The 26,848-nt window shown below is 43.8% G+C and overlaps 1 protein-coding gene across 1 annotated transcript in view; it reads right to left on the bottom strand.

Moving 5' to 3' along the window:
* SLC25A40 (solute carrier family 25 member 40) overlaps positions 1 to 26,848 on the bottom strand; it is a 419,344-nt gene that overhangs the window by 310,655 nt on the left and 81,841 nt on the right. Inside the window, exon 3 of the mRNA XM_086941797.1 lies at positions 20,811 to 20,870. Coding sequence (XP_086797923.1) covers positions 20,811 to 20,870 — 60 coding nt within the window. The remainder of the gene's footprint in view (positions 1 to 20,810; positions 20,871 to 26,848) is intronic.

The following is a 26,848-nucleotide window of genomic DNA, read 5'->3' as shown; positions in this document are numbered from 1 at the left end:
ACTGTTACCATGACAAGGAGTGGGTTGTCTGGACTAGGAATCAAAATTAATTTGATTTGCTTCTACAAGAGAAGTCACACGAGTAAAAACTTGCAAAGGCTATTTTCCCTGTTCTAGAACAATTTTGGTATGAAGATCTAGCTCAGAACAAGTATACAATTGATGAATGTGTAGGCAAGACAGATGATAATAATCAATGTTTTTCTTACCACAGTTCTTAACCCGTTAAAATGAATGTAATCAGCCCTACAGAATGTTATTGCAGAATGCAGAAGGAAGCGCTCTAAAGCTAACAATACCTATAAGTGGAGTGTGCAGTCATCATTTCAATTTTAATTATATCAAAGATCAAGAAACATATTTTCAGTCGAGTACGGAGATTGTAAAATACAGGGAGTGACAGCAGGTATATCATATACAGCATTAGTAGCCAGTTGCTAAAGTAATTGCCAAACGAAAAGACTTATGGGGCCGTATTACGCATTGGCATTGTTTGCGCCTGACGCACCGTAAACAAGCATTTACAATGCAATGGTCTTGGCATTGTTAAAGTTAGAGCCATTGGCATTGCCCATGACATTATTTTTATTTATGTTTTTGTTTTGAAAACATAAATAAATGATATTGTCATTTACAATGCCAATAGCTTAATAGCTCGCAAATGCGAGACCTATTGCATTTGCACCCACACAGAGCCACCCACACAAAGCCACCCACACACACATACAGAGCCGCCCACAGAGAGCCATTCATATAGAGCCACACACACACACACAGAGCCACCCACACAGAGCCACCTACACAGAAAGAGCCACCCACGCGCACACAGACAGAGCCACCCACGCACACACAGACAGACAGAGCCACCCACGCGCACACAGACAGAGCCACCCACGCGCACACAGACAGAGCCACCCACACACACACAGACAGACAGAGCCACCCACGCGCACACAGACAGAGCCACCCATGCGCACAGAGACAGAGCCACCCACGCGCACACAGACAGACAGAGCCACTCACAGACAGAGCCACACACACACACAGACAGATTGAGCCACACACACGCCTGCCCAAGTTATGTGATCAGTTGTTACTATTACTGCATCCAGATATCAGTGTACTTGTTTGTGATTGAATATCAGTATCATCATGATATACTAAACACAGTTTTGAGTTGGAAATGGAAAGTAGCATCAAAAGAGATAGAAGCTGAAATTATTGGCAAACAGGTCACCTTGTTGTAAATGGGTGCCACTGGTCTAACTGCAAAGCGTGGGGTTGGGGTGGGGCTGAGGGGTGGCGGGGGCCTTCTTCATCGGCACCAGCGCCAGAGGTCCTTAGGCCACAGTTTATAATTCCACATTGAAATGGTGTCGTTTTAAAATACGATTTGTCAATTAAGTTTTACTTTGCGGAGGTCGATAAAATAAACATATTTAATAACTGCACCAATTTACTGAGCACCCAGAGATGGCAGTGTTCGCTCTATGTGCTATAAATATTAGAGATTAAGAAAGACGACATTGTTAGGTTAAAAATCAATTGTATTAAAATAAAAAAGTAGATTCAAAGGCTCCGGAAGTCAGGTTTTAAGTTCAAATGTCTAATTCTTCAATAGATAGATGAGCGCCTCCACCCCATTTTGATTTTTTATAGAGAACTCATGGGAAAGATTACGTCCCGTAAATTCATGTATTTCTTCGAATAACAATTGTTTAATAGAGCTTTAAGTCGTGGGAACTCGCGTGTCCTTCGAGTGGGAATGAAAGGGGAAGTCGATCGCTGGTTTAAAGCAATGTCTGCAGAGCGTTTTGTAGGCGCGGTATAGGGTCGGAGTCTCCTATCCAAATTCACTCAGCCTTTCATCCACTGCACGACTGGTGAAATTAGTAACATGTAGGTGAGGAATCTTACTAAAGCTTCAGATACAATTCAAATTAAAACTAGTGTTTTTACCGAGAGAGCCAGCTCAGTAAATGAACACACATGTGCTGTGAGCAGACCTTGAATGCCCACCGATGTCCCCTAACCTTTGAAAGTTGTGTTAACCCACTTGTTGTTCGAATCAATCCACAAGCCTCACCCCCGCTCCCCAGAGAAGGTCTGTCTGTGATCAACGGCAGCATTACTGTGACACCCAATCTCACCTGTGGTGGAGGCTGGGGGTCCTGGAGAGCCGCAATGCCCCGGTGAGTGGGTGCTATCGAGGTCCGCCCCCGCGGTCAGCTGCGCAGCGCAGCGCAGACCCCAGACTCTGCTCTGGCAGCGCTCAAAGAGAAGAGGACGTCGCAGCACATACGCCATCTTCCTTTGTAGATGGAGAAGTTCTGTTCTTACCCAAATTGTCGATGCTGTTTACAAGCGCCGTGCATGCCAATGGGCAAATATATCAGCCCCTTCATTGAAAACGTGGATGTAATGCAACAGGGTGCTCATGTAAAGCGCTCTGATACCTTTGGGTCGTATTTGCGCTATATAAAACAGCCCCAAAAAAGAAAACACATGCCTTTCTGCTGCCGCGGGGGGGGGGTCGGGGTGGAGGGGTTGCGGGCTACTGGGGAGAGCGGGACCGGGACGTGGGGGTGCTGGGTGAACTCGGGCAGCGCTCGAAGAGGCCGTCGCAGCACATACACCATCTTCCTTTTTAGATGCAGAAGTTCGGTTCTTACCAAAATTATCGATGCTGTTTACAAGCGCCGTGCATGCCAATGGGCAAATATATCAGACGCCCCTTCATTGAAAACGTGGATGTACTGCAACAGGGTGCTCATGTAAAGTGCTCTGATACCTTCGGGTCGTATTTGCGCTATATAAAACAGCCCCAAAAAAGAAAACAAAAGACACAGACAGTGGGCGGGGGGGACGGACAGCGGGAGGGGGGCAGGATACAACCACGCGGACCGGGACGAGGTTAGCAATGACGAAAAACATCTGTGTAAAAAATTTTTTTAAAAAAAAGTAAACGCCCACAATGGCCCACCTCTGAATGACGAAACAGAGGGGGCGGGGCTTAAAAAACCAACAAACGCCCACGAATCTGCTCCAAGAATGATTGACATCATTCTCTTCCAATGGCTAGCCTCCATTTATGGAGCTAGCCAATGGAAGAGAGAGGCGGGTTAAAGCACCACTTTTGAAGTCATAAAATCTTCGGCTCCGCCCACTGCTTCGCAGTGCGATGGTAGCCTCGACTTAAAAAGGTGCGCTGGGCGCAAACAATGCCAATGCACCCTATTATGATCTATGCCCTGCACCCAGGTCAGCTGCAAACTGGCGCTTCCCTGGGGGCAGTGCATTCATGTGAAAACACGTAACTGCCGCTTCGTGTTTTCACAGTGCTGGCGGATCCAATGTACTTTCAAAGGGGATTAGAGATCCCCTTGCAGGCGAGTGAAGTCAGTGACTGCATCCGTCTGCAAGGGGATGTCTGGGGGGTCCATGGGACCCCCTTTACTCCCTGCAGAGGGCTGCTGTCAGTGCGCCACCTTTTGGGCTTCTTTAGCTCAGCGCCTGCGTCTGTAATATGGTGCAGGCCCAGAGTCTATGGAATCCCCTCATTTGCATAGGACACGCCCCTATGCAAATGAGGGAACACCCTCTGAATGTAGTGCTGGAGCATTAAGTCCGCCAGTGCTATCGGTATTATAGAAGGGGACGCACAGGCATCTGCGCCCCTTTCTATAATACTAAGGTGCCCTGGGCGTACAAAGCGGGTGCAAACGCCGGTTGCGCCCCCAGGGCACCTTCTGTAATACGGCCCCTGGTCTTTACAGATCAAGCCTTCTGTAGCGCAGAACAGGCTCAGCTGTGTAACCAGGCAGTGTGATGATACTAAAAATCTCTGTTTTTTTCATGTCCCATTCCCGTTTCCTCGGGTATACTTGGAATCTACATTTGGTAAGCTAAGGTTGTTTATGGGTTTCGGAGTAGCATGGAAGCTCACATCTCTATTGTTGGATCTGAAATGTAGGGTTAGGGCTTCTTGACAGATTGCCTGGTGCATGTGATCACAGCAACCCAGGTGATGGGTTCCAATACTACACTGTCTCAAATTTTAGATTTAGTAAGTAAGCTACAAAGGAGATCAACAAGAAACTAGTTATTTGGTAAACCGTCACAAGAAAGACGCTAGCTAGTCAGGTTTAGTTACCTACAGAACCTACAAGGCTACTGAAAACAGGGCCTTACCACCATCTAAGCAAAGCAGTTATGTAAAGTAACTGGCACACTGGAATGCCTAAAGTAAAAAGTAGAAAAGCCAATGACTAAAGGGGGCCGATCCACGGCCCACTCTCCCTACACTCCTCCTTCCTGTATGTTTTTAAAGACTTGATGGCATGAGCTCATCCAGACGTAAAAAGTAACTACATGAAGTCAGCTGGACATGGAGCAGTTCTAGAAAAGAGGGGTGTTCAATCCACTGAGACCACTGCAAGTTAATTGAAGAATGGGCTAAAGTTTGAAATTAAGGGGCACTGGATTAAAATATGCAGAAACACGTTTTACCTACCAACGAATCCCGTGTACTACTGGCTGAAAATTAATATTGAGATTAATACTGAGAACCTCATGAAGAAGAGGGTAGAAAACTATGAAAGGGAGTGAACAGAGAAGCTAGGAAGGGTTCTACATGTAGCCTTAATGTTATACTGGGAAACATTCTAAAATTGTGGATTTCATTAATTGTTAGGTTCGTATGGTAGGGCTTGGACTTCAGAACGGACTTCACATGGCTAAGCTCCAGTACCATCAATACACCAACTGAACAGTCACTAACTAAAGGAACAAATAAGAGACAATAACTGTCTTCTCTCTTTTACTATTGAGTACCAATGAAGAACCTTAAAAGGTTGTTTCATTGAAGTAAACAAGGTCACTCAGTCAAAACCACAGCCAGTGCTTTCATAGACCATTTACAAAAAGGAATTTCTACTGTTATAGCCCTATTCCAGAAACATGAACATACGGTTTCATAAACTAGGATGCCAGAAGCAAGTTATACATTTACCCTACCAAAACCGAATAAGACAAGTTACAAGTTGTGCTGTTTGGGGGACGAGGTCAAGACAAAAGCAAACACAACATACTTCAGTTTCAGATGGATTGTTTATGCCATCGGCTGTTAAAGGCACAGTTGAAGAGGAGTATTGAAGACCTTGAGGTCCCTTCTAACACTGACAGATTTAACAGAAACATGCCTCTTGTGGAATAGTTTAAGACTGCCAAGCGACCTTTTGTATGTAGTCACACCAACCACTACTGTGTGAATTCTTAAAGCGGGAATCCTCCACTTGACTGTGAATTGAAGTGATAAAGAAATTACATTTACCATTAAGAAGTCGTAATGTTGAATTACTGAAGAAGACATCAGAGATACCAACCTCATATACCAGCCTTTGCTACAGCTAGAGTGTACCAATGCCCTCTGCCTACTTCTCTAGCACCTAGGGGATATTAGGAGCACCCTTAGCATGTGTGATAGGACGTGGTGCGGTATTCCCATTCTTAATGAACAAGCATTGGCAAAGTCGATATGCCTCTCCAGGGCAACCATGCAATAGATATTAAAAGTGCTCAAGGATTTAAAAGTGAAAATGCTACAGTTTAAAAGTGACGTGCTTATGCTTCGAGAATAAAAAAAGGGAAAACATTATCAGTTGCAAAAATCAATAAAAGAAAAAGGATAAAAGAAAAAGGATAAAGCAAAAATGAAAGCAGAGTTTGACCCATCAGCCCTGGCACTCAAGTGGACTACTTTTTAGGTGGGGTCCGCCTGTAAAAGACCCTCACAGTAAAGCAAACCAATGGCTGAAGTAGGCTGACCCATTGCTCTATGGCTGTAGGCTGCGATGGGTGGAACCAAAATATGAATGACATTTAACAGACCAAAAAAGATGAAGAGGGGTGGACTTAGGCTTATTCGGAATTCTTTACAATACTGGGCCTGCCGAAACATCTTAAGCTGTCTGTAGGACAGATCTAAACACAAACCGCAAATGGATCCCTTAAAACTGCTCTCGATGCCAAAGAAAGACACTGACAATAACCTTCTAGCTGACATCTTCCACATTGCATCAACGAGAATCTAGACGCCCACAGACTGCTGTAGTTGTGTTTCAAGGGATTTCATGCGCACATTTTCAATGAGAAGAGGAAGCCTTCGGTCTCAAGACTTCAAGCTGCATCTCAGAGCGACATTATAACCTAAAATCAGCGTCACTATAAACATGAATGTCACAAAATAAGTGAAAGGGTGAGCGAGCGTGTTGGGCCATTGACAGTATGCACTGCTTGAGGCAGGCAGCTCAGACTTTCAACAGGTTTAGACAAAAACACAATGGTTCTGTCAGATGTACAAACAATTTCTTTGTTAAGTTGTAAATCCAAATATTCTTTGTGCATTTCACAATAGAAATTTAATATGCAAGAACACACAGCATAATTCTTACTTTAAAAGATGTTTCTTATTACAGATATCTTGCATGAATCAAACAATTCGAAAATGGCTGTCCAAGAAAGAAGTGACACAGAATCACATACAGGGTGAAATGCTTTTAAGTTACTAGAAGTGACAAGTGATGACCGTGCTATACAAGGAAAGGTGGGATGATATATTCACGTATAAAACATAGATTTTCATCGGTCCATTTTTGAACTCAATAGGCACAACAAAAGGAAAATGCTACTTATCAGTATGCATTTGTTCTTGGCATGTAGAGCTGCAGAGTTACACACTATGCCCGGATGTTTGCAGTTTGTTTTGTTGTAGAAAAGTCTTTGGAAGTCATGGGATAGGTGACTCCTCCTTTGGATAATACTGCAGCGGTTCCATCCCCAGATTGTTTTTCACCATTAGGGAAGTGATGGAGCTGTTCAAGAGGTAGTGATGTCCATGTGATTTGTATCTAATTAAGATAATATTGGAACAGCTAAGGGTAGGCGGGTTGGTGTGTGTAACTCTGCAGCTCTACATGCCAAGAAAAGATGCATACTGGTAAGTAGCATTTTCCGTTCGAGGCATATGAGCTGCAGATTACACACTTTGCAGTTTGTTTTGTTGTAGAAAAGTCTTTGGAAGTCATGGGATAGGTGACTCCTCCTTTGGATGATACTGCATCGGTTCCATCCCCAGATTGTTTTTCACCATTAGGGAACTGATGGAGCTGTTCAAGAGGTAGTGATGTCCATGTGATTTGTATCTAATTAAGATAATATTGGAACAGCTAAGGGGAGGCGGGTTGGTGTGTGTAACTCTGCAGCTCTACATGCAAAGAAAAGATGCATACTGGTAAGTAGCATTTTCCGTTCGAGGCATATGAGCTGCAGATTACACACTATGCATAGATTGTATAGCAGTACCCACACCTAGTGGCGACCACCAGTATCTGTTGCAGTTGTTTGAAATAGTGTTTTTAGTACAGCCTGGCCCACAGTGGCTTGTTGTTGGTGTGTGTAACTCTGCAGCTCTACATGCCAAGAAAAGATGCATACTGGTAAGTAGCATTTTCCGTTCGAGGCATATGAGCTGCAGATTACACACTATGCATAGATTGTATAGCAGTACCCACACCTAGCGGCGACCACCAGTATCTGTTGCAGTTGTTTGAAATAGTGTTTTTAGTACAGCCTGGCCCACAGTGGCTTGTTGTTTAGTTTGCACATCTACACAGTAAAGCTTTGTGAATGTGTGCCGTGTAAGCCATGTAGCTGCTTTGCATATATCATCTAGGGGAAATGTTCCCTAAGAATGCCATTGAAGCCCCTATTTTCATTGTAGAATGGGCTTTTGGAGGAACTGTTAATGTACGTTTGGCTTTGTGGTAACATATTTGTATGCATTTAACAATCCACCTAGCAATCCTTGATTTTGATATGGGGTTGCCTTTATGTGGCGGTGAAAAGGACACAAAAAGTTGTTTTGTTTTACGAAAAGTTTGTGTCCCTTCGATATAGTACAGTAATCCTCTTTCGACATCTAAGGTGTGAAGAACTCTTTCTGCGACTGAGGCTGTGAGAAAAATACAGGCAGCTCAACTGATTGATTTAGATGGAATGGTAAAATGACTTTAGGAAGGAATTTAGGATTGATACGAAGAACCACTTTGTTATGATGCATTTGCAGAAAAGGTTCTTGAATGGTAAATGCTTGCAGTTCACTAACTCTTCTGAGAGAAGTAATTGCTACTAGGAAAGCTACTTTCCAGGTTAGGAATTGCAATTCACATTTATGTAATGGTTCAAAGGGAGGTCCCATTAATCTTGTGAGAACAATGTTTAAGTTCCACACAGGTGCAGGTGGCGTTGAAAATGAAATGAAATAACTCTTTTATAGCGCATGGCTACCCGGAGGCATCCCAGCGCTTACACCTACAACAAGAAAAAGGTCAGAGGTGGACGGGGTCAGAAATCGTTAGTTTATAGGGAAGGGCCAAGTTTTTATTTTCTTACGAAAATAAAGATGATTGGGCTCCTGTCGAAGAGGGGGGGCAGGGAGTTCCACAACCTTGAGGTGTTGTAAGAGAAGAGGCGACCTCCCGTACGAGCCTTATTGATTCTGCTGACTCGTGCCAGGTTGAGGTCGTTAGAACGAAAATTTCTGGAGGTTTTGTGTGTTTTGTTCAAATTGGCCAGAGTGTGGGGGCCTTTGCCCTGAAGATTTTTATGGGCAATACAGAGGGCTTTGATGTGTACCCGTTCTTTTATAGGTAACCAGTGGAGTGATCTCAGCGCTGGCTTGGCTTAGGAGCGGTGGTTAGTGCTCGTCATCAATCTAGCGGCAGAGTTCTGCACCACCTCTAGTTTCTGGATTACAGAAACCGGGGTTCCCAGGTAGAGCGCGTTACCGTAATCCAGCCTCGACAGGATCATGGCTTGGACCAAGATTTTTTTGGCTCTGTCAGGAAGTTGAGGGAGGATTTTACGTATGGATTTAAGCAAGCCAAAGCAGGTGGCCGCGGTTTTTCTGGCTTGTACTTTAAATGTGAGATCGTCATCAAGCCAGAAGCCCAGGCTCTTGATCAGGCTTTTTGGAGTCGGGCTAGCACCCATAGAGGGGGGCCATAGCGTGGGGGAATTGAATGATGCCTTCCTGCCCAGTAACATCAGTTCAGTCTTTTGATTATTAACCCCTTCGCTGCTCATGACGAGCTCAGCTCGTCATGAGGCACGGTTGAGCTGTGCTGATGACGAGCTGAGCTCGTCATGAACAATGGGAACACATAACAGTCAGCATATGAGGAGAATTGCTGCAGCAGCGATGGTGTTAAGTTTTAGCTGGGACAAGCCCATCCACTTTGATACCTCTTCGAGACAGTTACTCAGACTCGGGTGGGACAGTTCTGGGAGGAATTATTCTTTTGAGTCCTTCCATGAAAGCTTTTATAGCTGGTACTCTAAAGAGAGATAGATGTTGTCTATTTTGTAAGTATGCTGCAATGGCAGCGAGGTGTAGTCTGACAGATGTATAGGCTAAATTACACTTCTGAAGGTGTAATAGATATCCTATGATGTGTTGAATAGACACGTCTAAAGGATTTATTTGGTTGTTTTGGCAGTATATGACAAACAGTTTCCACTTAGCAGCATAACATGCTCTAGTAGTGGGACGTCTAGCTTCTTTGATAACATTCATACATTCTGGAGGAAGGTTGAGGTAACCAAACTCCATGACCTCAGGAGCCAGATCGCTAGGTTGAGCTGAGCTGGGTCAGGGTGTCTGATCTCTCCATGGTTCTGTGTTTATTTATTTATTTATTTTATTTTATTTACTGGCTTGTATAGCGCTGGTATCGACTCCCATGGGAGCATCTCCGCGCTTTTGACATCTGCCACAGTGCGATCGGGAGAACGTGAGCTGTCTAGGAGCTGAAAAGGAGGGTCTTTAGCATCTTCCTGAAAGGAAGGTATTCTGTGCAAAGCCTTAAGGAATTGGGAAGGCTGTTCCAAAGAGACGGTCCAGCTATTGAGAGAGCTTTACTGCCCTGTCTTGCCTTCCTTGCCCTAGGCACTACTAGAAGGCCTTGTTCGCTCGAGCGAAGAGGGCGGGAGGGCTTGTAGGGGACAAATTTGGTGGCCAGGTATGTCGGACCCATACCATTGAGACTCTTATGTATGGTACAGCATACCTTGAATTTAGCCCTCTGTCTGATGGGTAGCCAATGAAGCTTTTCCAGTAGGGGTTTAGAAGGGGAGCGAGGTGGCGCATTTAGGACTAGCCGGGCAGCCGTATTCTGGACTACCTGCAGTCTTGCCATAACTCCCTCATTGGCAGCTAGCAACAGGCCGTTACAATAGTCAAGACGGCTTATGACTAGTGCCTGTACCAATGTTCTTCTGCTGGCATCTGGCAGGAGGGGGAAGATTTTGCGTAGCATACCAATTATGTGGAGGCAGGATCCCACCACCTGGTTGGCGTGTTGCTTGAGGGAAAGTTCCTGGTCCAGCCGGACCCCCAGGTTTTTTACAGATGGTTTCGGCTCTGGTACTGGGCCAAGGTCTTGTGGCCACCAGTCCGGAGTCCAGAGTTGTCTTACCCCCCCAAACAACAGGACTTCCGTCTTTCCAACATTGCATTGTAAAAAGTTGGAAGACATCCAGTGTGCTACCGCTTTCATTCCCAAGGAGAAGGAGTTCCTGACTTCGGGTGTTAAGGTTTTAAAGGGAAAGAGGAGTTGAGTATCGTCAGCATAGGATATAGGAACAAATCCATATGCTCTCAAGATGTTAGCCAGGGGTGCCACATATATGTTGAAAAGAGTTGGGCTCAAGCATGAGCCCTGTGGCACCCCCTTGGTGATCTCAACTTCCTCTGACCGAAAATTGCCCATGATTACCTGTTGGGTCCGATTGGTTAGGAAACTCCTTACCCATTCGAGGGCTTCATCTTTTAGGCCGATGTTTTCCAGCCTGGTCATGAGAATGGGGTGAGATACGGTGTCAAACGCCGCAGACAGATCTAGTAGTACCAGGATGACGGAAAAACCCCCATCCTGGTACATATGCAAATCGTCTGCGACTGACATTAAAGCGGTCTCCGTACTGTGTTTGGGCCTAAAGCCCGATTGCGATGGATCCAGTACTCCTGCAGACTCAATGTATCTCGACAGATGTTTATTCACATGTTTTTCTGTGATTTTGCCCAAGAAGGGGAGTAAGGATATTGGTCTGAGATTGTTAAGCTCACTCCAGGAAATGGTGGTATTTTTCCTGAGAGGTTTAACCAATGCCTTTTTCCATCCAAGTGGGACCTGCCCTGTACTAAGTGAGAGATTTATTAATCTCTGGATGGTAGGTCCTAGGGCTTTAGCTAGAGTGGGCATAATACGTGCTGGGATAGTGTCTGTGGGGGAGCCACTCTTTATCTGGGACGTAAGCGCCAGTACTTCCTCAATCTGAATAGGGGGGAATACAGATAGGCGTGGAGATAGGTTGAGTTTTTGGTGTGGTACTACAGACATGTGCAACAACGTGGTGTACCACGGTTGTCTGGCCCAAGTTGGAGCGACTAGAATGAGCGTCAGGGAATGTTGTTGTAGTTTGCGTACCACTAACGGAAGTAGTGGGAGAGGAGGAAAAGCGTACGCAAATAGTTTTGACCAGTTCATCCATATTGCATTGCCTTTGGACAATGGGTGTGGGTATCTGGCGGCAAAGTTTGGGCATTTTGCGTTTTCGTGGGTGGCAAAGAGGTCTATCTGAGGTTGTCCCCACATTTGAAAGAACGGATGAAGAACTTGTGGATGAAGTTCCGACTCGTGGATCTGCTGTGTTTGTCGACTTACCAGATCTGCCATAGTGTTTCGTACTCCTGGGACGTGTTGAGCTAAGAGGATGATCTTTAGTGGTATAGCCCATCTCCATATCTGCTGTGCTAACTGAAAGAGCTGCAGAGAGTGTGTTCCTCCTTGTTTGTTTATGTAGTACATAGCTGTCATATTGTCTGTGCGGACTAAGACAGCTTTGCATGACACTTGAATTTGAAATGCTTTTAGGGCTAGAAACACAGCTAGCAACTCCAAGTGGTTGATGTGGAGTAACTTTTGTTGCGGTGTACACCTGCCTTGCATGGTGTGATGCAGTGGGTGAGCTCCCTAGTCGGAGAGCGATGCGTCCACTGTCATGACTATTTGAGAAACAGGCTCTAGAAACGGTCGCCCTTTGGAAAGGTTTTTGGTGTTCCACCATTGCAGAGAACGATGAGTCTGACTGTCTACCGACACTAGGTCTGTTAGTTGACCTTGAGCCTGGTTCCATTGGCGTGCTAGGCACTCTTGAAGTGGATGCATTTGCAGTCTTGTGTGAGGTACTACAAATATGCAAGATGCCATCATTCCTATGAGCTGCATGAACATTCGAGCTGGTAGTGAGTGTTGCGGTTTGAATTTTGTTTGAAGAGTTTGTACACTTGTTATCCTGGCTGTAGAGGGATACGCTAATGTTAGTTGGGTGTTTATTGTAGCGCCGAGATATTGTTGTATGTGCGAGGGTTGCAGATGCGATTCGGTGTGATTTACTGTGAATCCCAAGTCGTGAAGCTGTTGAATAGTAGCGTGAGTGTGTTGTACACACTGGCTGTATGAGCTGGCTTTTATGAGCCGGTCGTCTAGATATGGGAAGAAATGAATATGTTGTCTTCTTAAGTGTGCTGCTACTACTGCTAGGCATTTGGTAAACACCTTTGGCGCTGTTGTGACTCCAAATGGGAGCACTTTGAACTGGTAGTGCTGCCCGTCTAGCACAAGTCTGAGATATTTTCTGTGCGTTGTGTGGGTGGGAATATGGAAGTAGGCGTCCTTGAGATCTAGAGTGACAAGGAAGTCGTTTAGTACCAGAAGTGGAGGGACTTTTGGAGTGTGACCATATGAAAATGATCCGACTGTATGTAAATGTTTAAAGGTCTGAGGTCTAGGATGGGTCTTAGAGATCCCTCCTTCTTTGGTATTAGGAAATATAGGGAGTATACTCCTTTGTTTTTCTGATGCTCTGGAACTATTTCTATTGCATTTTTCTGTGGAGGGATATTACCTCCTGTCTGAGCAGTGTTAAATGTTCTTGTGACATTTGACGCTGCTTGGTTGGTATGTTTGGGGGGTGGATGTTAGTTCTAGACATTAACCTGACTGAATTATTTGGAGCACCCACCTGTCTGATGTGATGTTTTCCCAAGCTGGCAGGTATTGTTGAAGTATTCCCTCGACAGGAGTGGATTGAGACGGGGGAAGGGGAAGGGAGTTATTGGGCAGGGGTAGAGGCAGAGCGGGAGTTGTTATTTTTACCTCTGCCTTTGTTTTTGTTATTGTTATTGTTACTGCCCTCATATTGAATGTGGGTACACAAATCAGTCTGTCCATTTTCTTAGGTTTCTCTTCCAATAGCGTCTCACGTTGTCTGTACCATGCCCTTTTTCGTGCCCTCTTGAGGAGGCATTTGGGGTACCCTCTATCCCGTAGTTTAGTGATCAGCAAATCTGTTTCTTTGAAATAGTAATTACGTCTAGTGCAGTTCCTGCGCAAGCGTAAGAATTGCCCATAGGGCAGATTGTCCCGCAGGTTTCTAGGATGGTGTGAGTTGTATTGGAGGAGGGTATCCCGATCTGTCGGTTTTTTATATAGGTTCATCACAATTCTGTAGTCTTCTACTTCAAATGTCAGGTCCAAGAATGGTAGCGAATCTTTACTGTATGACATAGTGAATTGGATATCTGTTGAACGGTTATTTAACCATGTGTTGCGGGGGTGACGCGGGAAAAGGAAGGGCACGGAGACTGGACCTGGGTATGTATGGTTTTATTTTTATAAAAGTCTTCTTTTTCCTTTGAGACAGTCACTCTCTTGCTAATATGGCTGGGTTGGCCCCTCCTCCTGGGTTCGGATGGGGTCTTCTGCTCTCTCTCTCTGGGTCCTCCGTTGTCCGCTCTTCCTCGGTTGCTCCACCGAAGTACATGCGTGGGGAAAATGAGGACCAGTATTAGGTAAGGCTCCTTTATAAACTTGTACCCATGGGGAGCCCGGGGTGTGACAGGGACACAGTGAATCTATCAGTAGGAGTAGTGACAAGGGGGGTGGGGGGGGGGGGGGTTGTTTGTGGAGGATAACAGACTATTTACACAATATCAGAAAGATCTTCAAGTTCTCTTCTGTTCCAGTCCAAATCATCACAATATCATTGATATATCGGTTCCATTTTGTTATGCTGTCTATATGTGGGTTCTCATTGGAGTATATGTATGAGTCCTCGAAATCGTTCATGAACAGATTAGCCAGGCTAGGAGCTAAACTAGCTCCCATCGCTACTCCTCTGCATTGAAAAGTAAAATGTGTTTTGAAAATCGAAATAATCTTTAGACATAGCAATTTGTAATAATTCAACCAAACATTCAGTTGGTATCCAGTGAGGTGATGGACGAGTGTCCAGGGTTTATCTAATTACCTCAATTGCTTCTTCCTGTGGTATGCTGGTGTATAGCGAACACACATCTAATGTAACAAATAGCTGTGTCAGTTTATTGAAGGGATGATTTTCAAAGATTTGAATTGTGTGCATCGTCTCTTGAAGAAATGACCTAGTTTCCAAAACAAATGGTTGTAGTAAACTGTCCAGGTATTGGCTCACTGGTTCCAAACCTGATCCACATCCAGATACAATTGGTCTACCCAGTGGTTTACTCATACTTTTATGTATCTTCGGGATGGTTTATATAGTAGGGATCCTAGGGTCAATTTTGTTAAGGAATTTAACTTCAGGTTCAGAAAGGAAACAGTCTTCCAACCCCTGTTTGGTAAGGTACTTTATTAGTTTCGCAATTTCATCGGTGGGTTCTGCCGTTTATCGGTATTCCGAACAGATACAGATGCTAATTAACATTCGGCATATCCTTTTTCTGAGAGATATCCCTTCTGGTCTGTATTAGATACACCCGCTGCCACCATTTATGTGCACATTCGCTCGTTGTCCACAATGGGAGTCTCTCATGTTTTACATACACAATGAGGATGTCAGACGCTTGGCGCTGACAGTGTAAGAGCTTCATTTTTACCACAATGGTAGTCACCATGACTAAGACTTAAAATAAAATACCCACCCAACAGAGCTCACTGATAGACATAACACCGTTCTATGTCTGTTCACGCAGCCTGTATTGGATTGATACTCTTCACATACGTGATTTACTCAAGGGCTTGGTACTCATAGGGGGTCCCTATTGCCTCCTTAGGTGTTCGCTGCAGCGGCACCCATACCTAATTTTTCCACTGGCTGGTGAAGAAATTCATTCATTGCTGAAGGTATGTACAGAATCTGATGCCCCTTTAGCTATTGCATATGCCTATGTCCATGTACTGATAGTCACGTACATATCTCCACAGAAAAACCACAATTATGGATATCTTTGGGAGGTGTCAGCTGATACCCCGTTTTCAGACAGCTATTGAAGACATCTCTAGCTCATCCAGTTCTTTAAAGCTATTGAAGACATCTCTAGCTCATCAAGTTTTCAGGTTAGCATGCTAATTGACATAGCCTCCTTCCTTTTCTTTTAATTTTAACACACACCAATTTCTAAAGTCCTCCTTAACATTTGCAGGCTGTCCTCCAATCCCCTTGTCCTGATGAAGACCCGCCCAAGATGCAAATAAGTCTGCACCACATTTTAGGGTCCAAACGTCGATGTTGTGTTGTCAATCCGTCCATGTGAAGTCACAACTCCAAAAAGAAAATTGTTTTTGTTGTGCCTATTGAGTTCAAAAATGGACTGATGAAAATCTATGTTTTATATGTGAATATGATATAGGCAGGGGAAACCCAATAAACCCTTTGAGAATGTCGTTATGACTGAAATTTAACATCTATTCAAACAACCAAAATGGGTCCCTTACAACCTAACCAAGGAACAACAACAGGCTTTATTCCATCTACAATCCCTCCCTGATACCATCATTAAACCAGCCGATAAAGGCGGGGGTATAGTGCTTGGGGATGAAACAGCCTATAACCTAGAACTGCAAAAACAACTTTCGGTTGAATCCAACTACCGCAAATTACCATGTAATCCCACTCTAAAATTAGAGAAAAGAATCCAGGATCTATCTAGGAGTGGTTTTGATGGAGGTTGGTTGAGTGAAAAAGAGGCAGCTTTCCTTATCAATAAGGCGCCCACGGTTCTGGCAATTTATATACTGCCGAAAGTTCATAAATATCAGACTTGTCCTCCTGGCCGCCCAGTTGTGTCAGGGTGTAATTCCATCTTGAAACCCCTGGCCCAATATGTGGATTTCTTCATCCGTCCTTTTGCCACAGAGAACAAAAACTATATCAGAGACACAATGGCGGTTATCAATAGTGTTGAGAATATTCCATTCAATAGTGACAAGGAACTTTTGGTGTCCATGGACATCGAAAGCCTGTACACTAATATTCCCCAGGATGATGCTTTGACCATCCTGTTGTCTCTACTTGAAAGTAGACCAAGACCCCACTCAGTTCCATCAGAGTTTATCATAGACTGTATATGTATCCCTTTATGTGAAAAAAATTTCATCTATGACAGAACTTTCTATCAACAACAGAAAGGTGTAGCTATGGGTGCAATTTTTGCGCCGGACATAGCAAATATCTATGTCTCTGATTTCGAAGACAAGTTCATTTATGACATGAATAACCCTTTTGCAGCACATCTTAGATGTTGGCTGCATTACATAGATGACATTTTTTTTTCATTTGGCATGGTAACTTTGAAGAGCTAATCAAATTCCATGAATGGATTAATTCCAGAAACAACAACATATAGTTCACAATGGTTTCAAATAAATCCAGCATGGATTTTCTAGATATTTCTATCAAGGTAAATGAGGAGAAGACCCTATATACTACTCTGTTCACCAAACCCACGGCTAAAAACACCCTCTTGAAATACAACAGTTGTCACCCTCAAGCTTTACGCGATGAGTTACCCTTCGGGCCATTTCTACGCTTACGTAGAAATTGCTCTAGGTGAGTCGACTACTTCAGAGAAGCACAACAATTGAAGATCAAATTGCTTGCTCGTGGGTATCCTAACAGATTATTGAAACGCTCATTAAAGCGGGCATGGTACAATGACCGAGAATCACTTCTTCAGGTTAAGGCAAAAACAACTGAACCCAAGCTTGTATGTGTGACCACTTTTGGCACATCTAGCAATTCTATCAAAACATCAATTTCTAAACATTGGTCCCTTCTCTCAGACTTACCTGAACTTGTCGACAAACCGATGTTGGCGTTCAAAAGGGGTAGAAACCTGAGGGATAGGTTGGTACATGCTTATAGGAATAAAGAAACCCACTTAGTGGATAATACGAGACAACTTAGTCCACTGCAGGGCCATTTTAAATGCAATCATTGTACAGCCTGTGCTACCACGAAAAATACCAAACAATTCACTCTGAATAACAAAACCTTTGTCTTAAGAAACTTCTCCAATTGCAACACAACCAATGTTGTTTACTGCATTGAATGCCCATGTGGCTTGAAATATTTCGGTAAGACATCACAGCCCTTCAAAAAACGAATTCTACAGCACCAATCCAGGATCCGCTGCCATACAGAGAATGCTCCACTCGTTGATCACTACTCTGCCAAAAAACACAGCGAATATGAGCTGTTCTGGTGGGTAGTAGAGGCTGTTAAGCCTACAATTAGGCAACCGAATGTTGACCATCTGTTGACACTCAAGGAACAACGTTGGATTTGTATGGAAGAGTCGGTGAAATTTGGTTTAAATTCCAGTACAGAATGGCATGCACTGGCATGCCTTATCTAAACCAACTTCAGCAGTCATCTTTTGCGTCTCTCCAACCATTGTGTAGTATCTATAGATCAGTGATTCTGCATACATATTGCCTAAGATTATTTTTACAATACGTTCGCTATTCTGTGGCACTTGGGTCTATTTACATGTCACTTTTTGGCACGTAGGTCTAAGCACATGTCAATTTTGGTACATACACGGATTTGTTTTAAAGTCTGACAGAAAAGCTTTTTACGTCTCTGTCATTTTTAATTGTCTCTAATATAAATGGCTCTCATTTGTCATCTGAAATTTCCTGATTACGTTGATTTATGTCCTTCCTTGCACCATCATAATCTGTTTAACCAGTACCAACACCTTTCCAATATGTCTGCTGAGCTGACACGTTTTTTAGCTATCTATTAACTTCAACATAGAGACTTCATTGAGGTTCTGGTCCATAAGTGCAGACATTAATTTTATGGAGGTTTTGGCCCATAAGTACAGATTTTAATTTCTGTGACTTTTAAACCCTTATGTCCGTGTAGTTATCGAGTTTAATTTTTGCCCCCGGTGGGCTCACTTAATCAGCAGGGTTCTTACTCAATATGGCGACTGTGGCTTCATTGATTCACTAGCATGGGAGTTTGACTAAGCTAGCCCTTCCTCGATTCCACATTAGTTTAAACACTTCCGGTTCGGAGGGTTTAAATGCCACAGGTTTCTAGTAGCCTTGATTACTTTTGTCATTCTATGACCCGGCATGCCGACGGAAGACGCTACATGTACAATTGCTCAACCCGACTGATGCGAGTAAGTTAGTTTCGTTATTCTGTTTCTTTCCTTTTTTTAAAATAGTGGACACCACTTTGATGGATGCTACTTCATAGACTATCATAATACATACCGGTCTAAATGCCGGATGTCTATATGATTAGCGCTAGACTCGGCCATTCGATACCGCGCAATTCTATGCAACATTTCATTTTACATAGCTCTCTCGGTTTACCATGGGATTACGTGTTCGGAAGTTGCCTTTTAGCTACTATGCTCACGGCACGTTGTTACTGGCTTATACAATATCTTGGTATATTATGCCTTAAACATTGTTACATATATGCCATGATCCTTCTCTCTAAATGAGAAGGACTATCCGACACGTTGATTTCGTTAGTAATATACGATTTGTTCACCCTTATTTTTTATACCTCTTTAAATGCCTTACATTATATACAGGCTATACAAATATCTGCATACTAAGACGTATTGCTTACATTCATAGGTTGCCACAGTTACACTGAGTTTTCAGTTACCAGCTTTTCCAGAACTATTCATTATCGAGCTGTTATATACCTTATCGCAGGTAGACTTTAAATCAAGTCTTTTTCATCAGGTTGTCATTACACAGACCTTTAAACCAAACTAATATAGGCTACATATCCAACTAGATTCATAGTCATCTGTTGGATTTCTTTCCTTGTATTCCTTGCTGTCCATTGAAATTTGAAGCAAGCCTCTTCGGAAATTTCAGGTGACAAATGTGGATTTTTCATCAGTGATTTACCGCAGTGGTTATTTAATTGCATGTATAGTCTGTAGGAGAAAAAATCTTCTCCTATATTTGTTTTGTTTTAAATACTGTTGCACAAATGTCAATACTGTATTGTGTTCCAACTATGCTTTCAAGACATAATAATGTACAGTTTCTCTCTTGCCAATGTTGACGATATGAGAATCTCGATCTATATATCATGTGATGTATCTTCCTGAATCATTATGTTTAATAAGAATTACAAAGTAAAGTTTATAATTAACTTTTTTTAAAGAATGTCTCTACTAAGCATTACTAGGAAGGGGTAACATGCTTAGTAAAATTGGGCACCAGGTTGTTGCCTGACACACAGTGTTTTAAGTTTTTTTAAATTGATGAAACATTGATTATGTACAAGTTTAGTGATTTTTAATATGTATTGTTAGTAATATGGATTTATTGTTTTAATATACGGGGTTTTCCCAGCAACGAATTGTTTTGTCCTGATGATGGTCTACATGACGACTGCATACTAGACCGAAACGTCGACACTTCCATCATCTCCAGAAGCGTTGCGTTGTCACCAACATACGACCATTGTTTATTGATTAATTTGGTTGTCTGTTAAACACTAAGGAGTTGATGTTCAGTTGTGAACTGATGAGTAGATGTTACATATACCTCCGTTCATGACCGTCTTTGCTTGAATTTACTTCTCTGTATTCATCTTCCCAGAATTTGATGCTTTATTACTAAATACAAACGTTTTTTGAATATAATTTATTTCTTCCGTGTGTTCTTTTTCCTTCCTCTGATTTATTCCAGTTAACTTTTAAGTGTGATATCCTGTGGATACACTTGAGTTTGATACGTTTGTACGACTCCTAATTGAAACCTATTGTTTTCTGAATCAAATCCCTTGTAGCATACTTTGACCTTTATTATATGTGAATATGCCATCCTACCTTTCCTTGTCTAGCATAGTCATCGTTGTCCCTTCTAGTCACTTAAAAGCATTTCACCATTTATGTGATTCTATGTTACTTCCGTCTTGGACAGCCATTTTCGAATTGTTTGATACATGCAAGATATCTATAACAAGAAGAATATTTTAAAGTAAGGATTGCACTGTGTGTTCTGTCATTTTGAATTTCTATTGTGAAATGTGTAAAGAATATTTGGATTTACAACTTAACAAAGAAATTGTTTTGTACATCCGACAGAACCATTGTTTTTTGTCTAAACTTTAGAACCCAGGTTCTGAGGGTCACTGGGTCACCCCATTATATTTAATTGCAGACTTTCAACAGGAGCAGCCATGGATTTCACCCCGTCTTGGAGGGAGACTCACTCATCTAAGTGCTGTATCTAAACATCAAATGAAGCACTGTTGTCTATCACTAGACAATTCCAATGTTTGGACACAGATGCAGCAGCTTTAACTCATTCATCTTCAGCAGGAAAATGTAAATGGAGTACTTTGCTTCCAAGGGGAAAACAAAAAGTAAGTCTTACCTTTGGTAAATGGCTTGGTCTGTGCTTGCAAGCGAATCTTTACAACATCGAGAGGTGCCACTAAAGGAAATATAGAAATATAGACATTAATTACCTGTTTAATCAAGAAATTGTTTGAATACATTGAAAATTCATTTATGATATGCTCTTAAGGCTACCAAGGTGACTTGAACTGCAGTTGCTCTCACGCAACTCATGGAGCGCCTGGTAAAGGGCTTCTTTTACTCTTTCACTGTTTTACCGCTTTTAAATCATTAAGCTCAGCACTCTAAATACGGCAGTTGTAGAGCACCTGGGAAAGAGCTTATGTGTTTTAAGATATCTTTTTGCCTGTTTGTAGTATTTTCATTTTGATTTGAACATTAGTATTGCCTAACCTAATTTTTAGCTCACCTGTTGCACTGCAAAACTGTGTCCCTCCCCGGTCCAACGCGGATTGTTCCGTTTGTGTGGAGGGAGGTGCCACCTACCGGAAGTGACTTACGAGCACTTCCGCCTGATACCAGAAGTCAGGTTAGCAGTCTATCTGCATACCTCTATACTTAAACCGATGCTTGGCCCGACGCGCACTCAAGGCGTGCCTAAGGCCAGCCTGTCTGCGCCTGGACGATGCCAGGAGCAGGAACCCCTGCCGGTTTGGACTCAAAGCTAACAAACGGGACGAATGCTTTCCGCACACACACTAACCAGGAGTTGGTCAAGATTAAAAAAGACTATGCCGCTAAACAGATAGCCAACAAGGCATGCACTATATCCACAGAAGCAGTAGGTCCATTCTCATGCAAATCCTGTAAATTCCAAAGTATAAAATTAGCACAGCCACAGAGTGATACCATTATGACTGATCAGGGAATAAATACCCCCCACTGTACCAGTGATAAGAAGTGCTCTCCATGACTTACAGCAGCGAAGGCTGGAACTGTTTTTGGCTAATGTTAGGTCTTTGCCCAAACACGCAGTTAATATATGGGACCTGCTTTCCTCCACACGCCCTTATATAGGGTTCCTGACAGGAACCTGGACTAAACCTTGTTCTAACCCTGCAATTGCTGTGGCACTTCCAGATGGTTATCACATACAAAAACTGGACAAACCGCATAGGGAGGGGGAGGAATAGCCATTGTCTACAGGGAACCCATTAACATTTCCATCTTAGACCAAACTTGCTATGACCCGCTGGAGATTTTAGTTTTCAGAATTGATTTACACACATGACTTAGCTGGAAAGGAGCTTTAGTATATCGGCCCCCGGGACCACTCTCTAACTTCACAACTCATGAAACTCATCTCCCCAAATGCTATCTCAGCCAGGAATTTTTTGCTTCTCGGTGATTTTAACGTGCATAGCGAAAACCGTGGTAACCTAGAGTCGGCCATACTTCTGACAGACCTGTCCACACTCAACCTAACTAAAATAAATGATGAGCCTACTCATCAGGCAGGACACATGCTAGATATAATTCTAACCAACTCCCCCAACATTTCTGACGGGATGACTTGCCCCTTGACATGGTCAGATCATTCAGTGATCGAGTTCCGAATTAACTGTTCCAAGGAACAGACTGTCCCCAAACCATATTCTAAAAAAGAAGTTATAGACAATGGCATAAACTTACGTCGTAACAGTTCCAAGCTTCTTTTATTCCACCACAAACCTCTGAATCCGATAGAGGAGCGCCTAGCTTCCTTCAATACCAGCTTGCTATTCACTATGGATCGCTTAGTTCCCCTGAAACAGTGCCCCACTACCACCAAACGAGATCAGACAGATATAGTACAGAGTCCGCGTTGGTTGCAGTCACCGATAACATCAGATTGCTGTTGGATAATGGTCAAGCGGTACTTTTGGTGCTGCTTGATCTATCTGCAGCATTCATTACTATCTCCCACCAGACTCTACTTAGGAGACTGGGAGACATAGGCCTTAAAGGGATTGCCTTGAAGTGAATGGCTAACTTTCTGTTTGACAGAACTCAGACAATTAACCTAGGTCCCTTACGCTCACAGACCATCAGGGGGACCAAGGGACTACTACAGGGCTCATGTTTGAGCCCTACTCTATTTAACATTTATCTTACTCCCCTGGCGAGACTACTGAGGAATTTGGGATTCATTCCTTTATCCTACGCTGATGACAAACAACTTCTACTCTCCTTCGACAAAACCAATTCCAAAATTCAGACCACCTTTTCAGAGGGTATGAAAGTAATCGCGGAATGGATAAAAGACAATTTTCTTCAGCTTACTGCAGCAAAGTAAGAGATTATGCTGTTTGGTGAAGCAACGGTAAAGTGTTCCCCTAGCTGGTGGCCAGAGGAACTAGGTTCTGCCCCATGTCCAAAAAAGGTGGTAAAAAACATTGGAGTTCGATTAGACCACAAACTCACTTTGGGGTACCACTTCCACCACTGGAGCAGGCTTCCACAGCCTTAGTCTACTCAGAAGAGTGCTCCCTTTCTTACCACTCTCCACACAGAAAACCTTGATCCAGGCATTAGTACAAAGCCATCTGGATTATTGCAACGCTCTGCAGATTTCAGCTAATGAAAGCTCAAAAAGCAAATTGTAGGTAGTCCAGAACACTGCGGCCCGCCTGGTGACCAATCCCCCCCCCCCCTAGAACTGCATCTCTTCCTCTTCAAAAACTGCACTGGTTACCAGTCCCTCTTTTCCACTCTCAAGAGTTTGCCTTGCACCAGGGTGTACCGCAGGGGGCAGTGTTAAGTCCCCTACTGTTTAACATCTACGTCCAGCCTTTGGCTGTGCTGGCAAAGGGTAGGGGCCTGTCACTGGTATAGTATGCTGACGACACCCAGTTGGTGATTGCATTCTCCAAAAAAAGTGCACCAATTTGATCAAGTTCAAAGAGGACCTCTCTGCGATTACGGACTGGATGGCGGTGAATTGTCTGCAGCTCAACGCCAGTAAGTCCGAGATCCTGTTGTTTGGGAAGGATCAGGGTTTGTGGTCTGAGCAGTGTTGGCCGGACCGCCTGAAACCTGCTTCCTCGACCAAGGAGACAGTGAAAAACCTAGGAATTTGATTTGATAGCGGCCTGATTTTTGACGCCCAGTCCAAGGCAGTGGCGGGGGCTTGTTTTGGACTCCTGCATGGCCTTAGGCCACTGCTGGTTTTTTTCTCTCCAAAGGTTTGCCAAACTATTCTTCAGTCTACAATTTTGTCAAGACTGGATTATGGCAACTGCTTATACCTGGGTGCGAACAAGGCCAGAGTCAAGCGCCTTCAAAGGGCTCAGAATGCCGCCGCCGCGCGCAAGCTGGTGGCCCTCCCCAACTCTTGCTCTGTCTCACATGTACTTCGGAAACTTCACTGGTTGCCGGTGGAGAAACTCATCCAATTTAAGGCACTCTGTTCGGCTCATAGGATTCTTTCGCTTCAGGCACCCGTGGAGTTAGCGGGGTTGCTAGGGCGGCGTCCTTTGAGATCGGCTGCCTCAGCTCTGGCTTGTACTCCGCGTGTCCTGAAAGCCAGAGCGGGTGGCCGTTCCTTCCGCAGTCTGGCTGCACAACTCTGGAACTCGCTTCCTGTTTCCATCAGAGTGATCCAGAACCACCTTGCGTTCCGGAAGGCCAAAAAGACCTGTCTTTTTCCGGCATAAACCCCCCTGCTCTCTGGTTCGTGTCTTGAAGTTCTGCCACCTGCGCTGGTACGCCCCGTCGCTCGGGCAGCTATGCGCACTATATATCTGACAAATAAAATAAATATTATTCCATTGTTTCGTATTAGAAAGAGTATTTAACAGCAGAATCTCAAGATTAAAACACTATTAGTACTGCATGCTTTCTAGCTGCAAGACTTTTCATGTCAGGAGTCCAGATGTTGTTACTTTAAGCAGGGTTTGTGTTGAACTTGGCCCTTTTTGCTGGGTCATTCCTAAACTTTTTGCCTTTCTCCTAGTCTTTTTTCTAACATGGTGTTGGTGGTTTTAACACTCTGGGCACTTTAGCACTGGTTAGCAGTGCAGAGTGTGGGTGCTCTTTGCCCTCCATAGGCTAACAATAGGCTATTTTGGCCTGTTCTATAGCGGCCTTATATTCCTCTAGAGCTAAACAATAGTCCTTCCTATGTGTTGTATTGTAATCGGATCTTCAGGTACGTTCCTTGTGCCTTCATTTAAAATTAATCTGTTTTAGCTCAGCCGAATACCAAGGAGATGATACCTGCCTCCCTCTTGAGTGCTTAGTGATTTCAGGTGCCAATCGGTTTGCTGCCAGGCTAAGCCATTTGTCAAAATTGGTAGCTGCCACGTATGACATGCATTCTAATCAATGTATATTTGATGGTTTGATATTGATAACGTGAAGAGGGGTACTCTACAGAGATGGATAAAGAGATAACATTCTTCAACCAATGAAATTATTCATCATTATTGTGTGGGTCTCTCGTTGGCAATGGTTTGCACCTTTGTCCAAATAGGGACCCTCGCTTCTAATCAGTGTAAGGGGCTACACTCCTAAAATAACCCTCCCTGCTCACCCCCTTAGTAGCTTGGCACGAGCAGACAGGCTTATCTCAGAGGCAGTGTGTAAAGCATTTGTGAACACATACAATAATACAGTGAAAACACTACAGAGGTACACCACACTAGTTTAGAAAAATAAGTAATCTTTACTAGACTTAACACAAGACCAAACGACAAAAATCCACAATACTGTAATTAAAATAAGTCTTTACAATGGTAGAAATAGCTTAGTTTAATGTGGATGGTAAAAGCAACACTTTACTCTCAAAGTACCTTAGATGCGTCAATCAAAACAAACAAAAGGGTCCCAGGGAAGGTGATGCGTCGGTTCCTTGCTTCGGGGGAGGTGATGCGTCGGTTTCTTACTGCAGCGCAGGGGAGGTGATGTGTCTGTTCCTTATCGGAGAGGAGGTGATGCGTCGATTTCTTACTGCGTTCCGGTTACAATGCGAAAAGATGGCGCCTTGATGTGATGCGACGATCCGGTGCAATGCGACAAAATGGCGTCTTTGATGCGACAACGTGGATACGATGCATGCACCCCCGACGGCCTTGCAGCGACATCGTTGAACTTTGGAGCCGCGACAGGCCCTGCGACACGCTTCTCCGGTGATGCGACGACAACCTCTGTGGCGGCAGCACGCTTCTCCGGTGATGCCACATTCTTCTTCTGCAATGGGACGGTGAACAGCTGTGGCACGTTTATTCGGTGATGCGACGCAACTGCTGTGGTGGCGACACGCTTCTCCTCGTTGCATCGCGCTACCAGCTCCCAGCAACACGCAATCTCTCAGAGGGCCCAGACAACAAAGGGCTTCTCAATGCAGATAGAATTCCCAACAAGGGAATTCAGGGGGATCTGGTGGTGAAGTCTTTGTCTTCAGAACAGGAGGCAAGCTCCGTCACAAGCCCTTGGAGATCTTCCACAAGATAGTAAAAAATTCACACAAAGTTCCTTTTCTCTTTTCCTTGGCAATAAAGTAGCCACTGCATGCCAACCTCAACAGCAACAGCACAGGGGCAGTAATCTTCCTTCAGATTCTCTGGTTCTTCTCCTTGGAAAGGGTTTGTCTTGATTACCAGCAGTGATCTAAAGTTCTGGGGTCTGGGCCCCAATATTTATAACGCCAAATCCTTTGTTCTCTGAAGGCATAGAGTGTCTTACCTAGTCAAAACCAGTTCTGTCCTCCTGGGTGCAGCTTCCTGACAGGAGGTGAAGACAGCTTTATTTGAGAGCAGACCAAGCCAAGGTAGCTGAAAGGAAATCTCCTCCCCCTACTCTCTATTCTATAAGGGCTCAGGTCAGTGAAAGGAAATCTCCGCCCCCTACTCTACATTCTATGAGGGCTCAGGGTATTGAAAGGAAATCTCCTCCCCCTATTCACTATTCAATGCAGGTCCTATTCAGCCCAGCCCTGACCCATCAGACTGCTGGAGCCAAGGCCCTCTCCAGCCCCCCGTCACTCACAAACCAGACATGAAATACACAAACCTAATAGAGATGGATGGTCAGGCAAGAAAATATCTACTTTCAAAAAGTGGTGTTTTCAAACAC

This window comes from Lissotriton vulgaris, chromosome 10 (assembly GCF_964263255.1).
Source record: "Lissotriton vulgaris chromosome 10, aLisVul1.2, whole genome shotgun sequence".
NCBI classification, from domain to species: Eukaryota; Metazoa; Chordata; class Amphibia; order Caudata; family Salamandridae; genus Lissotriton; species Lissotriton vulgaris.
This window is presented reverse-complemented; position numbering and strand designations above follow the sequence as displayed.